A 17748-nucleotide genomic window follows, 5' to 3' on the forward strand; every position below is an offset into this window, starting at 1 on the left:
CTTGATTTAGGGAATTGGATCTGTGCTCCAGTTCCCCGAATTAAGCCTGAATGCCTTCCACATCCCCCCCCAGGCGCTGTATAATCCTCCGGGTTTAGCGCTTCCCCTTGATTATAATAATAATAATAATAGGGCTTCTGCCATTGTTTATATGTTGCACAATGTATGTCAATTTCCATTTTTTCTTTTATTCCCAATTTAACCCTCAAGTTAAACAGTTATTTCTTATAATCATGGTTTTTAAAAGAATGTGTATTGACATGCACAAATTTAACCATATTACTTTGGATATTTCAATGGGTTTCATTGCAACTTACTTTTTTGAGGTATTTCAATGGGCTTCATTTCACTTAGAGCTTAGAGCTTCATTTCTAATATCACACATTTACTCTTTGAATTCACAAATAACCAGAGGAAGAGGAAACGAGACAAACTTACCTTGGAATGTGTACACACGTGCTGCAAATGCCTTGTTGAGACCTGGAGACTCTTCAAGAGGGTAACCACTTCCTGATTGTGATGGCGTAGGCAGGTGTCCATCAGGGGCATAGCACTGCGCAGAAAGAGCTCCAAAAAAGACCGTGCATGCTGTAACAGTTATAAACCATGCATGAAATACATCCCACTGTTAGTAAAGATTATCCAGAGGTGCAAAAGTAGAGAGATTATTAATATACAAGTTCTGTTGTCATACACATTCTAAAACAGAACTTTTTGAAGTTAGGCTCTCTGACAGAATCATTGATTTTTATTCTATATTTTTCAACACATCAGCTGTCTTCCACTGAGGCAGGGTGACCCAAAAAAAAAAAACTTTCACCTCTTTGCAGAGGCAATCCATTACAACAGTTTAGTGTCATAAATCTGTGTGCAAGGGGCTTGGACTTCCAGCAAGCGTGCATGAGCGTATTTAATAGGAGTGAATGGAGACAAATGGTTTTTAATACTGGATGTGCTGCTGGAGTGTGAGCAAAGTAACATTTATGAAGGGATTCAGGGAAACTGGCAAGCTGGACTTGAGTCCTGGAGATGGGAAGTACAGTGTCTACACTCTGAAGGAGGGGTGTTAATGTTGCAGTTTTATAACTGTAGTGTAAAGCACCCCTCTGGCAAGACAGTGATGGAGTGAATGATGAAAGTTTTTCTTTTTCGGGCCATCCTGCCTTGGTGGGAATTGGCCGATGTGTTAATAAAAGAAATAAAATATGTATTAAGAAATAGGCAAATTTTTAATTTTTGCTCAGATTTAGTCTACACTTGCCACTTTTACATTTCTCTGTGCTCTGTCACAAGCCAAGATGTTGATTATCCCCTTTTCTTCCATCTGACTGACTTCTTCCTTTCAACGCACCAGCCGTATCCCACTGAGGTGGGGTGGCCCAAAAGGAAAAACGAAAGTTTCACCTTTTAAATTTAGTAATATATACAGGAGAAGGGGTTACTAGCTCCTTGCTCCCAGCATTTTAGTCACCTCTTACAACACGCATGGCTTACGGAGGAAAAATTCTGTTCCACTTCCCCATCGAGAAAAGAGGGAATAGACAAGAGCTAGAAAGAAAATAGAAGAAAACCCAGAGGGGTATGTATATACGTATATGCTTGTACATGTATGTGTAGTGTAATCTAAGTGTAAGTAGAAGTAGCAAGACATACCTGAAATCTTGCATGTTCATGAGACAGAAAAAAGGACACCAGCAATCCTACCATCATGTAAAACAATTACAGGCTTTCGTTTTACACTCACTTGGCAGGACGGTAGTATCTCCCTGGGCGGTTGCTGTCTACCAACCTACTACCTATGATCTGTCTGACTATAATACAAAAGAATAAATACTCTATATTCATGAGGCATGGAGCTTTGAAGGCTAACTTCAATCTGGGATGAAGAGCCAAAAGTGAATCTGAAGAGAGTAATCTCTGAAACTTGGAAGCAAATTGTTTTAAATAATTATGAAAATTTTTCTAATTTGTAATTTTTAAATCTGAATACATGTTCTAATTTTAATACAGTACTCAGAATTTTCTATACCTTGGATACTCAACTATTTAGTGCTTGATGAACAGAGACAAAAGGTGTTAAAGACTTGCCCATACATCACTCCCTGCCTGCTACTGAACTTGGAGCCTTTTGGGTGTGAGCCAAATACTACCACTGAGCTACATGTTACTTCCTAGCTAGAAGGTGTATTTAGTGCTAAGCATTTAGCAGATGAACTAAAAAAAAAATTAAGAAAATCAAGACATTTGAGTCGGAAAGGACAATACACTGCATATTTTTAAGAAATATTAACATTGATACTGATGTAAAGGCAAATTCCACATGGATAGAAAATAAAACAGAGTGAAGAGAATTTATATATCTCAGCCTCAGTAAGAGTAACTCTTACTGAGGCAAATAAGATGATCTTTGAGACCAAAATAGTCTTTCTACTCTGTGTTTTATTGTCGGTCCATGTGGCATTAATTTATTCACTCACTGGTTTTCCTAATTAATACTGACCTTCAAGCAAGCAATCAACAACTGGCGGGAGTTGTGTGTCTTGAGCACCATAACCAATGTATGAAATATCTTGATAGCAGTGTTCCACACCAGTAACTTCTGCATATTATTACTTGATGAGCCTAAAGCTGTGAGAGACTTTTTAATTCCACTCCCTAAGAACGACAGCAAATTGCGATAATATATTCCCAGGGTGCCCCTAAAGGAGATCAAGAATATGATTAGTTTTAACCTGGATATCTGCATTATTCAATGCTTCAGCAATTTTCTTCAAATATATTATTATATTGCATATGAGTGATGAATTCTGGAATGCACAAATCATCAGCATGTGAAAGATATATACAGTAGTTTTTATAAAAAAAATCAAACTTTTGAAGTTTTCAACGCACTTCATACATTAACTGGAAGGTTTTCTTCCAACCTAAATGATGAAAACCTCAAGTCAAATATCACTAGTAATTTCAAAGGCACTTTTAGTGAGGAAAAACCTTTATTAGATGTTTCACCCACTGGGTGAAATGTGTAATACAAATATTTTCCCTGTCAAAAGTGTCTTTGAAATTAACACTTGGTGGTTTACATCACTATTTACTAAATATCATCCCTACTTGTTGAGTGTTGGGAAGCTGTCCGAGTGAGGATCACGACCAGTAGCCCTCATAAATTCCTCTAGTGGTCCACTGCAAATATTTTCTATCAATAACAGAGGATTTTTGCTCTGTTTCAAGTATTCCTGTAAAAAAAAAAAATCTTATATTTCCAATTACTGTACCTGACTTGAGCTATGGAGTTGGGAAATAGTGCACTTGCACTCTATTATAAAAGCCTTGCCTATTTAAACACACACAAAACCTAAGAAGGCCAAACAAAGTGCATCTAGACTGATGTCTGAAATAAGTAATGAGGCAAAATGAAGAACAAGAGGGGACACGTTTACTATATACAAAATACTTTGGGAAATCGACAGGATTAACAAAGGTAGACTTTACAGCCAAACTAATTTTTGGAGATATAACTCTAGATCATGTTTTGGTCCATCCTGGACCTTATTGTATCACAACTTGGTCAATAATAGACAGAAATATCATCAAAAGTTTTCTCTCCACATTGTGACTATTTGTGAGATGCTTCAGCCATTTTACTCTGCAGAGAGCTTTATAAAGTCAGAGTAAAATGTTGCCCCCTAAAGACTTAAACTGCAACTTCTATTTCTGTCAGTATTTTGCAATCTTGTCAATCATAACCATTGCACGTTTTCAGTATTCAGCATCCACAATCAATGGTAGCCACTGTAACTACAATAACCTACACCTTTACCGTTAATATACCTTTGAAGAGTTTCAAGAGTTTCTCTACTCTCTGAGCCCAGCCATGGGCCAGGCTCGTCTGGTGCTTGCCTGGTCAACCAGGCTGTTGCTGCTGGAGGCCCACTGCCCCACATATCCATCACAGCCTGGTTGATCTAGCACCTGGTGAAGATACTTGTCCAGTTTCCTCTTGAAGGCTTCTACACTTTTCCCAGCCGTGTTTCTGATATCTTCTGGTAAGATGCTGAATAGTCTGGGACCCCAGATGTTGATACAGTGTTCCCTTATTGTCCCCACTGCACCCCTGCTCCTCACTGGGTTTATTTTACACTTTCTTCCATATCTCTCACTCCAGTATGTTGTTATGGCAGTGTACAGATTTGGGACCAGGCCCTCGAGTACTTTCCAGGTATATATTATCATGTATGTCTCTCTCCTCCGCTCCAATGAGTACATGTTCAAGACTTGAAGGCATTCCCAGTAGTTTAGGTGCTTTACTGGCTCAATGTGAGCCTTAAATGATATCTGTATTTGTTCTAGCTCTGGTATTTCTCCTGCTTTGAATGGGGCCATCAGTACTGAGCAATATTCTAAGTGAGGGAGCACTAGTGATCTGAAGAGTGTCACCATCGGTATTATTTCCCTTGTTTTGAAAGTTCTCAGTACCCACCCTGTCATCTTCCTGGCTGTTGTGATCTTTGTCCTGTTATGGTCTTTAAAAGAAGGGTCAGGTGACATAATTATTCCCAGGTGTTTTACATGTTCTTTACGTTCTATATGGTGATCCTCTTGAGTTTTGTATATAGTATTTCTTTTGAGTTCTTCATTCTTTCCATACCTAAGCAGCTGGAACTTATCACCATTGAACGTCATGTTGCTTTCCATTGCCCACTGGAAAACCCTGCTTATGTCTTCCTGTACTTTTTCAGTGTCCTCTACCATAGTGACTTTCATGCTTATTTTAGTGTCATTTGCAAATGATGATACAAAAGTGTGCCAGGTGTTTTTATCTATATCTGCTATGAGGATGAGAAACAACAGAGGTGCCAGGACAGTGCCTTGGGGCACTGAGCTTTTGATCTCACTGATGTTGGATCTTGCCCTGTTCACTCCTACTTTTTGTGTTGTGTGTGTTCGGAACCCAAAACCCATCTGCCTACCTTCCCCATAATGCCCATTGACCTCATTTTGTGTGCTATCACTCCATGATTGCATTTGTCAAACGCCTTCGCAAAATCTGTGTAAATCACATCTGCGTTTTTGTCATCTTCCAATGCCTCCGTAATTCTGTCATAACGGTTCAGCAGCTGTAACAGGCATGATCGTCCTGCTCTAAAACCATGCTGGTTCGGGTTATGCTGGTCCATGAAATTTGTAATCTGCTGTCTCATCACTCTTTTGAAGATTTCTGTGATGTGAGAAGTTAGGGCTACTGGTTTGTAATTTTTAGCTAGTGCTCTGCTACCTTCTTTATGCAAAGGAGCTATGTCTGCACTCTTTAAGGCCTCTGGTATTTCACCTAGATCTAAGCTCTTTCTCCAAAGAATGCTGGGTGCTCATGCTAATGGTACTTGACACTTTTTTTATAAATAGAGCATTCCATGAATCTGGTCCAGGTGCTGAGCGAGTGGGCATGTTGTCCATTTCTTTTTCAAAATCTATGGGATTTGTACTAATGTCAGTCAGTTGGTCTGCGTGGCCTTCTTCTGGAGTGAAAAATATTTCTGTATTTTTTACATTTCTACATTTACATTGCAACAACCTAAGAAGAATAAAGAAGTTTTACCTGTTATGCTGTATAGCCCTTGTGGTTTAGCACTTCTTGATAATAATAATAATTACCTGAAGTAGAATATGTACTTGTTGGTTGAACACTGCTCCCTTCTCCCTTTCCCCACCAGTTGCATACCATTCTCTCTTCAGTAGATCTTCAACAACTTCCACTGAAACAAAATATTATTACACACTTATTTTTAAATCATAAATGTTTATATGTGAAAAGAGAAAATTAAAACATTATACAGTATCTAAAACTATATATACATATAGGAGAAATCCCCATAAAATACATAACTATAAATATGAAAAAAAAAATACCACTGAAAATATAAAACAGAAACTTCTTCTTTCTTTCAACAAACCGGCCGTATCCCACCGAGACAGGGTGGCCCTAAAAGAAAAAGAAGTTTCTCTTTTTAAATTTAGTATTATATACAGGAGAAGGGGTTAGTAGCCCCTTGCTCCCAGCATTTTAGTTGCCTCTAATGACACACATGGCTTATGGAGAAAGAATTCAAAACAGAAACACCTGGGTTTTATGAAGCAAGTTAACATTTATGAAGGGATTCAGGGAAAAATGGTTAGCTGGACATGAGTCCTGAATGTGAGAGGTATAGTGTTTTTTTTTTTTACACAGACTCAGTTTTACAGGCTAAGAGCTGTTATCCTACCTCAGCTCATTTCAAAGCCCAGCCTTATCTAAGGTATAATACCACCCCAGAGGATGCAACCCACAACAGTCAACTAATGCCCAGGTACCTACTTGCTACTAGGTGAACAGGGGCAGCAGGTATAAGGAAACATGCCCAATATTTCCATTCGTGTCAGGGACTGAACCACACACACTCAATATGTGAGTTGAGTGCTTTCATTCTGAAGAAAAAGTGTTGACAATGTTCTAGTTCAGAGGGTCATTCATACTGTGATATGTGCACACCTCTGGCAAGACAGCTACTGAATGAGTGATGGTGAATTTTCTTTTATACAAAAACAGGAATAAACCTGAGAATAGTGGTGCCAACACTTCTGTATAGATATGAAGGATGGTCTTTGAAAGTTGCAACAAGTAGGAGGCTGGAAGCTAAGATGTTATGTTTGATAATAATCTGTGGTGTGACTGTTATGCAAGGAATTAGGGGTGAAGAAATTAGAAAACAGTGTGGTGGTATGAAACACAATTCAGAAAAATGAGGGATTGTCAAGATAATCCGGTGGTTCAGAAAAGATGGATCAAGTTAGGCTGACCAACAAGGTGAAAAAATCTGTGGCTGGAGGCTAAGGATACAGGTGATACTTCAAGATTATGAAGGAGAATGTTAAGGAGGTTTCAAGTGTGAGCATACTACATTAGAATGAGTGGAGAGGAGTGTTTTTGGTATCTGCCATGTTGTTAAGAGTATAATCAGGGTAACATTTATGAGGGGATTCAGGAAAAACAAGTTAGCTGCACTAAAGAGTTATTGGGTTGAGAAGAACATTTTGGTGCATCTTTATAATTATGAAGTCCATGTTCTTCCGGAAAGACAGCAAGGGAGTAAGTTATAGTGAATGTTTTCCCTTCTTTGGGTTGCCCTGCCTTGGTAGGAAAGGGTTGTGTAAAAAAAATTACTTTATTTTACATGCAATGTCCAAAAACTGAATATGTCCTGGTCCTTTAATATTACTCAGAAATAATATATGTAGGAGTCTACATTTGTAAAAGGTTGTTAAGTACTGATTTCTTTAGATAATGTACAGTAACACTGTTTACATAACTAACATTGAAGAAACTACAGTATTAAATTTTATTCACTTACCAAGTTTGTCACTAAAATCTTCATGTTGTGGGAGAAGGGTGACTGCAACCAGCGTCTGCACAAGGAGCGATGCAGTCTCAATGCTGACAACAGATGAATGGAAGTTTGAGATGTATCGGAAAACTATTGATATCAATTCTTCTTGTCCCATTCCACTCACAACTTCACCCTCCAACTTTTTGGCAATAATACGCAGAACAGCTGAAAAATATTTTTACAAGTTTTAATATTTCACATACTATCAGTTACCACTTCCCATCAATCCCCTACTCCTTGTGCTGAGTGGTCCACACAGGTTTAAAGCTTCACATCAGTTAATGACTGTTTGTGATATCAATAGACTCTACTAATACAGTTATAAGTGACCAAATGGAAAGTTAGCTGCCCCAATTTTAATGAAACATTCATGTGAATTGGTAGCTCATTAATCGTAAAAGATATTTTTTTAACTCAATGGCCGTCTCTCAAAAAGGAAGGGTGACCCAAAGAAAACATTTTCACCAACATTCCTTTGAAATGGGAGAGAAGAGAAATCTTTTCCTGAAAGTAATGACGCCAAAATACACAAAATTTGATGGAAAACTTACAGAATTACGCAGATGCAAAGCTAGTGATCTTGGCAAATTTTAAGTATCGGCAATTTTGCTGAGCTTGAGTCCTATTTAAAGCCAATTCCATTGCTCAATTTGACCAAATTGTTAGCTCTTTCACTAGTATGCCTTCCATTCTACTGACCGAGTACAAGAAACTGCCCATTCAACTATCAAAACAACCCTATAAAGTGCACAGAATTCGGTAATTTGGCCAATTTTATGCAAAATTAAACAAATTTCAGTTTAAAAATACCTATATTCATATTTTTAAAATAAACACTGTAAACATTCCAGGCACTAAAACAACATTTTGTCTATACAATAATCATGTCCTCAAGCCTCTCCTGTATTACCCATGCCTTCCCTATTTCTCAAATAATAAAATATATCCAGCAGTATTTAGATAACGGTAGGGAAGTTTTTATTGCATTTATGGATTTAGAAAAGGCATATGATAGAGTGGATAGGGGAGCAATGTGGCAGATGTTGCAAGTGTATGGAATAGGTGGTAAGTTACTAAATGCTGTAACGAGTTTTTATGAGGATAGCGAGGCTCAGGTTAGGGTGTGTAGAAGAGAGGGAGACTACCTCCCGGTAAAAGTAGGTCTTAGACAGGGATGTGTAATGTCACCATGGTTGTTTAATATATTTATAGATGGGGTTGTAAAAGAAGTAAATGCTAGGGTGTTCAGGAGAGGGGTGGGATTAAATTATAGGGAATTAAATACAAAATGGGAAATGACACAGTTACTTTTTGCTGATGATACTGTGCTTATGGGAGATTCTAAAGAAAAATTGCAGAGGTTAGTGGATGAATTTGGGAATGTGTGTAAAGGTAGAAAGTTGAAAGTGAACATAAAAAAGAGTAAGGTGATGAGAGTATCAAATGATTTAGATAAAGAAAAATTGGATATCAAATTGGGGAGGAGGAGTATGAAAGAAGTGAATGTTTTCAGAGATTTGGGAGTTGACGTGTCAGCGGTTGGATTTATGAAGGATGAGGTTAATCATAGAAGTGATGAAGGAAAAAAGGTGAGTGGTGCATTGAGGTATATGTGGAGGTAAAAAATGTTATCTATGGAGGCAAAGAAGGGAATGTATGAAAGTATAGTAGTACCAACACTCTTATATGGGTGTGAAGCTTGGGTTGTAAATGCTGCAGCAAGGAGGCAGTGGAGATGTCCTGTCTAAGAGCAACGTGTTGTAAACATTATGCAGAAAATTCGGAGTGTGGAAATTAGGAGAAGGTGTGGAGTTAATAAAAGTATTAGTCAGAGGGCTGAAGAGGGTTTGTTGAGGTGGTTTGGTCATTTAGAGAGAATGGATCAAAGTAGAATGACATGGATAGCGTATAAATCTATAGGGGAAGGAAGGCGGGGTAGGGGTTGTCCTCGAAAAGGTTGGAGGGAAGGGGTAAAGGAGGTGTTGTGGGCGAGGGGTTTGGACTTCCAGCAAGCGTGCGTGAGCGTGTTAGATATGAGTGAATGGAGACAAATGGTATTTGGGACCTGACGATCTGTTGGAGTGTGAGCAGGGTAATATTTAGTGAAGGGATTCAGGGAAACCGGTTATTTTATATAACCGGACTTGAGTCCTGGAAATGGGAAGTACAATGCCTACACTCTAAAGGAGGGGTGTGGGATATTGGCAGTTTGGAGAGATATACTGTGTATTTTTATACATATATACTTCTAAACTGTTATATTCTGGGCACCTCTGCAAAAACAGTGATTATGTGTGAGTGAGGTGAAAGTGTTGAATGATGAAAGTATTTTCTTTTTGGGGATTTTCTTTCTCTTTGGGTCACCCTGCCTCGGTGGGAGATGGCTGACTTGTTGAAAGAAAAAAAAATCCAGAAATGATTTGTCATGGCTTATGGCATCCCAATAATTGAATCAGACCTAGTAAAAACCCTTAAAACAGATCTGAGGATGCAGAGAAAACCTAACCCATCTGTAGGAATTAACAAAAACTAAATATTTCTGCTATTTTGAGGCTGATTTCAACCTACTTCCAGTCTAGGAACCACCTAAAGTCATCTCTATTTCAGTAGAATGTCTTCCATTCTATCAAATGATACCAAGAAACAGCCAATAAACCCAAAATAATCACTTTAGAAAACCCCTCAAATTTGTTATTTTAAACTAAACTCAAGGTAAGAGTCTTGCTTTTCCCATCATGCACCATGCAGGGCAGGATATTTTTTTATACTGTGCACACTCATCTCAGACCCATTCTTTCATATCTAGGTCAAAATTTACTGTTCACACCTTATCTGAGTCAGCTGATCTCATGATGTAGTTCTACATAATGGACACTCAAAAGATTAAGGCGGTAACTCTTTCAGCCCAACTGAGCAATTTTTGTGTTGTATTTGGCTTTTCTAATAACACAGAATACTGCACAGCTTGGAGTTTAGTTGTGTCCACTAACCATTAGCTAAGTAAGTTATGATAACTTCTCCATGGGAAAGTGGAGAAGAATCCTTCCTCCGTTAAGCCGTGTGTGTTGTAAGAGGGGACTAAAATGCCAGAAGCAAGGGGCTAGTAACCTCTTTTCTTGTATAAATTACTAAATGTAAAAGCAGAAAAACTTTCCAGTTTTCTTGTTTTTTGGGTCATCCTGCCTTGGTGGGAGACAGCTGGTATGTCAAAAAAAAATTATGCTAACTCTATTTTTTATAATCTATTACAATGGACCCCCAGTTATCGTAATTAATCCATTCCTGAGTGATTAAACCTGAATCTGACAATTTTCGAATTCATTTTCCCCATAAGAAATAATGTAAATCCAATTAATCCGTTCCAGACACCCAATAGTATTAAAAAAAAAAATTTTTACATGAAATATACATTTACCTACACATAGAACAATGAGACATACAGAATAAAACAATAATAAAATGACACCTTTATTAAAGAATTGTTGATGTATGGAAGATGAGAAGGGAAGAGGATGGAGGAGTTACTATTGTTTGGAAGAGGAATCCCCTTCCATAAAGACTTGATGTACCAAGTCCTTTTCTGGGGTTACTTCCCTTCTTTGTTTTTTAATGACACTAGGACCAGCTTGAGAGTCACTGACCCCTGTTGCTCAAAAAAGTGTTCCAGAGAGGTCTGTTTCTGGCATATGTTAGGAATTGTGGTGGCGGCAGGGAAGTGTTGGGAGACAGGACAAGATAGTCTCCCCACCTGACAAGTGTTGCTGGGTTGTTTGTTGTTGGGTCTATAAGGGCCACTGAAAGATAAGTCTTACATAGTGGTAGTGGTGGCGGCACTAGAGACGGCGGTGTTGTCAGTAGCCCTATATAACTCCAACAACATTGGAGGAGTCTGATTCATGCTGTCATTTTTCTATCGATTAATCGCTTAACTTACTTGCTACACTGTTAATGCTACACTTTATCGCTGGCTGGCACTATAGCCTTTTTTGACTCCTGTTGCTTTAGTATCATACATATCGCAGAATCATTGAAGGCACATTCTCCCCTTTCTTTCAGCCCTTTACCAAAGGGTTGGCTGGCACAAGGAACTTCCTTGGGGCCCATGGTTGCTTATTTAGTAGCTGCAAGCACTAAAAAGAATGGAATAATACGAAATGTATCGTATGAACGCGTGGGATTGTGCTCACTGGCTGATAAACAATGGCACACTGAGTGTTGGGCCGCTGTTGCCATGCGGATGCATTCGGGATGAATGACTATTACCGAGCACAATGACGATCACTGATCCAATGTTTTGATGAAAAAAAGTTACTATTTCCAAATACAGTGGACCCCCGCATAACAATCAGCTCCCAACGCGACCGATTAATTAAGTGTATTTTTGTAAGTGCTTTTGTAGGTGTATTTTTGGGAGTCTGAAACAGATTAATCTACTTCACAATATCTCTTATGGGAACAAATTCGGTCTATAACGACACCCAAACAGACTTCTGGATTGAAAAAATATCGTTATGCGGGGGTCCACTGTATTATGAAATCTGATGACTATGAAATCCGGGGATCCACTGTACTTATAACTCCTGTTCAATGTGGGGCTAATAATTTTGTAATTAACTGTTCAGTAAGTGACTGTATTATATACCAATAGGTCCTACAAAACCAAGAATTTTTAACGAATATATTTAACATTTAAGTAGGCAGTAGGTTGGTAGACAGCAACTGCCCAGGGAGGTACTACCGTCCTGCCAAGTGAGTGTAAAACGAAAGCCTGTAATTGTTTTACATGATGGTAGGATTGCTGGTGTCTTTTGTCTGTCTCATAAATATGCAAGATTACAGGTACATCCTGCTACTTCTACTTACACTTAGGTCATACTACACATACATGTACAAACACATATATATACACACCCCTCTGGGTTTTCTTCTATTTTCTTTCTAGTTCTTGTTCTTGTTTATTTCCTCATCTCCATGGGGAAGTGGAACAGAATTCTTCCTCCGTAAGCCATGCGTGTTGTAAGAGGCGACTAAAATGCTGGGAGCAAGGGGCTAGTAACCCCTTCTCCTGTATAAATTACCAAATTTAAAAGGAGAAACTTTCGTTTTTCTTTTTGAGCCACCCTGCCTTGGTGGGATACAGCCGTTTTGTTGAGAAAAACATAAAAAAAAAATTAACATTTAATAAAAAATGTGTAAGCTAAAGTTTAAGACAATATCCATTCATACTTTCAATGACAAACATAATAAACAATAGCATAAATAATTAGACATTTCCCTCATTAAAATCTAAATATATTATTAACTCGCCTATTAAAGTTGCTTCATTTTCTTCTTGATGGAGACCTGGCCAAGAAAGAAAAACCGACACTGTTGTGAAGAGCAGAGTGTTGACTTTTATCAATGGCTGCATTTTTTCAGTGAACATTCCCGGGGCATCCATCACTCCATCATTATCAGCAATCATACTCTATAAATGAGAAATATAGGCATCAATCACATTATATGTCACAGGAACTTGTAAGTAAATGAATACATTATTAAAATGTAGTACGACCTTGAAGATAAAAACTATAATATATTTCTAACCATGTATTCAATGGGGGGTTCTGATGATGGGCTCTTAATCCAAGATACAAGGCCTACTCTCCCTTTCCTTGAATCAAACTTAACTTCCAATTCCCCAGGCACTGTATGACTACAGGTTTAGCACTTCCCCATGACTAATAATAATAATAATCATACCCATGTAATTTCCTAGGTAGTAGGTTGGTAGACAGCAACCACCCAGGGAGGTACTACTGTCCTGCCAAGTGAGTGTAAAACGAAAGCCTGTAATTGTTTTACATGAAGGTAGGATTGCTGGTGTCCTTTTTTCTGTCTCATGAACATGCAAGATTTCAGGTACGTCTTGCTACTTCTACTTACACTTAGGTCACATTACACATACATGTACAAGCATATATATATATACACACCCCTTTGGGTTTTCTTCTATTTTCTTTCTAGTTCTTATTCTTGTTTATTTCCTCTTACCTCCATGGGGAAGTGGAACAGAATTCTTCCTCCGTAAGCCATGCGTGTTGTAAGAGGCAACTAAAATGCCGGGAGCAAGGGGCTAGTAACCCCTTCTCCTGTATATATTACTAAATGTAAAAGGAGAAACTTTCGTTTTTCCTTTTGGGCCACCCCACCTCGGTGGGATACGGCTGATGTGTTGAAAGAAAGAAAAAGGAGAAACTTTTGTTTTTCCTTTTGGGCCACCCCGCCTCGGTGGGATACGGCCAGTGTGTTGAAAGAAAGAAAGTAAAAGGAGAAACTTCCGTTTTTCCTTTTGGGCCACCCCGCCTCGGTGGGATACGGCTGGTGTGTTGAAAGAAAGAAAGACCCATGTAATTTAACTTCATACATCTTTTGCCTACTGAAGCACTAAATACTGTAGCTCAAAGAATTTTCCAAACAATCTAAGCACAGCTCTTCTATATTGCTTCATGGTATCCCCTCTTTCATAGCCACTCTCCTACCTGAATTTCTAAACCAATGTAAAAATTTTAACTGTAAATATACCTGTGTAAAACAAGCTGAAAAGCATATGGAAAAAACAGGCTTAGACTGCTTAGAAGTCCCAATACAACCACCCAAATTTTCTTGCTAGGTCTTAAAATTTAAAAAAAAAAAAAAATGTAATTGTAGGTCGATGTAGTGACGTGCATCAAGCTAAGATCCCGCATCTACATCTCTACTAACATATGGAGGTGCTTTATCGATTGTCAAACTCAATGCAACCGTATGGGGGTTATAAAGGAGGGGTTAGAGTGGTTGAGGTGTATGGGTTGGGGTGTATGCAAGAAGGGTTACTTCAGTTGGGGTGAAGGGGTTTGGTGTGAAGGTGGGTGACTAGGAGGGTGGGAACCGGGAGTCTGCTGGTGTGGGAGATCGAGACCGAGTAGTGGAGGGATGGGGGCAGGAGCTGGAGGCTGTTGTTGGGAGGTGGAGGATTCTGGGCAGATGAAGAGTGTGGGGAGGATGGGGCGCTAAAAGCAATGGGGCAGTGTGATGGTAACAGAGTGAATGGCAGTGTAGATGGCCAGGTGTGAGTGATGATGGATGACTCAGTGGGTGAATGTAGTTGGTGGCAACATAACTAAATCTATGTATGGCATGTTAGGGTGTGTGGGCCATGAAAGCATGGAAAAGGTGTGGGTGCTGGTCTGTGGGAATGGGGGTGTGTAGGCTTCAAGTTGTGGGATAGTGGTGTGGGTAGAGGTCACAGGGGCTTGAGGCTGTTGGGGAGTGATGTGTCAATGAACTGGTGTGGGTGGTGGTGATGGGGGTTATGTGCGTGTGGTTGGTGGTATGAACAGTAATGAGGGTGGTGTGTGGACGGCATCTTATGGTAAAAGGTGGAGTAAGATGAGGGTGTGAGGTCATGGGGAAATTGAGGGTGAGGGTGTGGGGCTGGGCAAGGTGTGGTCTTGGGGATGTGGCTGTGGGAGAATGGTATAAGTGTAAGCATGTTGCTGTGGTGGGAACTGTATGGGCGAGTTGTGTGAGTAGAGGTTGCTGATTAAGATGGTGTGGGTGAAGGTGTGTGGCTGTAGGGGAGTTGTGTGAGTGGAGGTTGCTGATTAAGATGGTGTGGGTGAAGGTGTGTGGCTGTAGGGGAGTTGTGTAGGTGGAGGTTGCTGATCAGGATGGTGTGGGTGAAGATGTGTGGCTGTAGGAGAATTGTGTAGGTGGAAGTTGCTGGGTGTGCGGCAGGGAATGGGTGGAGGCAAGAGGTATGGTAGAGGCTCATGGCTGAGGTATGATACTGGATACCTATGAAAGGAGCACCAAGGTGATGGAGGTTGCATACATCAAGTAGGCCTTCCTCGTAAGACAATAGACTTGCCCATATGCTCACGAAGAGACAGAGGGGAAAAGAACCCAGCATGTGCTACATTAATACACTGTTCACCAAAAATATGCCACAATTCTGCAAATGTGTTAATGCAAAAAAAAGTGTTAACAAATCGTGTTAACCAATGGTCTACTGTATATTCTTCTTCTTTTCTTTCAGCAAACTGGCTGTATCCCACCAAAGCAGGGTTGCCCAAAAAGAAAAACGAAAGTTTCTCTTTTAAACTTTAGTAATATATACAGGAGAAGGGAGTAAGAGCCTCTTGCTTCCGGCATTTTAGTTGTCTCTTATGACACTCATGGCTTACGAAGGAAGAATTCTGTTCCACTTCCCCATGGAGATAAGAGGAAATAAAGAAAAACAAGAACTAGAAAGAAAATAGAAGAAAACCCAGAGGGGTGTGTATATATCTTCTTTCTTTCAACGCACTGGCTGTATCCCACCGAGGCAGGGTGGCCCACCGAGGCAGGGTGGCCCAAAAGGAAAAACGAAAGTTTCTACTTTTACATTTAGTAATATATACTGGAGAAGAGGTTACTAGTCCCTTGCTCCCGGCATTTTAGTCGCCTCTTACAACACGCATGGCTTACGGAGGAACAATTCTGTTCCACTTCCCCATGGAGATAAGAGGAAATAAACAAGAATAAGAACTAGAAAGAAAACAGAAGAAAAACCAGAGGGGTGTGTGTATATATGCTTGTACATGTATATGTAGTGTGACCTAAGTGTAAGTAGAAGTAGCAAGACATACCTGAAACCTTGCATGTTTATGAGACAGAAAAAAGACACCAGCACTCCTACCATCATGTAAAACAATTACAAGCTTCCGTTTTACACTCATTTGGCAGGACAGTAGTACCTCCCTGGGCGGTTGCCGTCTACCATCCTACTACCAGGACGGTAGTACCTCCCTGGGTGGTTGCTGTCTACCATCCTACTACCAGGACGGTAGTACCTCCCTGGGCGGTTGCTGTCTACCAGCCTACTACCAGGACGGTAGTACCTCCCTGGGCGGTTGCCGTCAACCATCCTACTACCAGGACGGTAGTACCTCCCTGGGTGGTTGCTGTCTACCAGCCTACTACCAGGACGGTAGTACCTCCCTGGGCGGTTGTTGTCTACCATCCTACTACCAGGACGGTAGTACCTCCCTGGGTGGTTGCCATCAACCATCCTACTACCAGGACGGTAGTACCTCCCTGGGTGGTTGTTGTCTACCAGCCTACTACCAGGATGGTAGTACCTCCCTGGGTGGTTGTTGTCTACCAGCCTACTACCTTGGTCTACTGTATATAGTTCACTTAATTAAATTTAATCTCTTAATTTTTGTATAAAGAATAAATTTCACAATACCAAGACTGGAACAATTCACAACTTTAGAACTTACATTATAAATATGAACATATTATATAGATAAGTGTTATATATGAAGTGCCTATGGTCATAAAATTCAACAAAGTGACCATTATACAGTACCAACCTGAAAGAAACCACTAATTGTTTCAAGGTGAACACAGACTGGCTTGAGAAACCTAAGAGCTCGTTGAGCAACCTCAGCCGGTGTAAAGAGGTCGAGGTGGGAGTAGCCGATACCTTAAACAACATGCACATTATTAGTAATATAAAAAAAAAAAAATTTACATCAGCCAGTCTCCACAAAGGCTGAGTGGCTCAAATACAACACATTTGTCATTATTCATTCAACAGCTGCCTTGCCAGAAGTATGCAGACATCACAATTAAAATTCTGTCAATACTGTATTATTATTATTATTATGCTCCTCTAAAAAGAAAAGCTTTCGTTTTTCTTTTTAGGTCACCCTGCCTTGGTGGGATATGGCCAGTATGTTGAAAGAAATTGTTTTACAAGATCTAATAGTGAAAGGAATTCAGTATTCTTGTATATTTTCACAAAGTGGATAAACAATGAGTTACAGGAATTGCTCACTTTTTTCTGGATTACTGCCAAGCACTGATGCTCGTTTGTTCGTGGATCCAAACACATGCATAAGTTTGAAGTTTAGATCAGTCAGCAGAAATTCAGCTTCTGATAATGTTAACTGAGCTTTAACCTGAAAACAAGAGAAATATGTCATTTTTTTAAGTAACTACATAAGGTAAGCAGACATGTGGTTTTAGGGATTTAACCCTTAAACTGTCCAAACATAGATCTACGTTTTTTCAACATTTGAAAGTATGTAAAAAAGTAGATCTTTTCTTTTTTTTTCATTTGAAAATGTGTAAAAAAAAACTTTGATCTACTTTTTTTTTTTTGTAATATTTGAAAATATGTAAAAAAACGTAGATCTACTTTTGGAGCACTATGCTTGTGAACGTAAATTTGTTTGGACAGTTTAAGGGTTAATGTAAGTCATAACCAATAATGATTCCCTAAAATTTCCTCTACAAATCACCCTAAGACCTGAAA

General features: G+C 39.4%; 1 protein-coding gene across 1 annotated transcript in view; it reads right to left on the reverse strand.

Moving 5' to 3' along the window:
• The window catches only part of Fancd2, an 88743-nt gene that overhangs the window by 2949 nt on the left and 68046 nt on the right, over positions 1-17748 (reverse strand). Inside the window, exons 17-24 of the mRNA XM_070101535.1 lie at positions 17269-17392; positions 16802-16914; positions 12729-12888; positions 7386-7586; positions 5653-5753; positions 3112-3236; positions 2501-2699; positions 439-588 (exon numbers count right to left, since the gene is read on the reverse strand). Coding sequence (XP_069957636.1) covers positions 439-588; positions 2501-2699; positions 3112-3236; positions 5653-5753; positions 7386-7586; positions 12729-12888; positions 16802-16914; positions 17269-17392 — 1173 coding nt within the window. The remainder of the gene's footprint in view (positions 1-438; positions 589-2500; positions 2700-3111; positions 3237-5652; positions 5754-7385; positions 7587-12728; positions 12889-16801; positions 16915-17268; positions 17393-17748) is intronic.

This window comes from Cherax quadricarinatus, chromosome 78, assembly GCF_038502225.1.
Source record: "Cherax quadricarinatus isolate ZL_2023a chromosome 78, ASM3850222v1, whole genome shotgun sequence".
NCBI lineage: Eukaryota > Metazoa > Arthropoda > Malacostraca > Decapoda > Parastacidae > Cherax > Cherax quadricarinatus.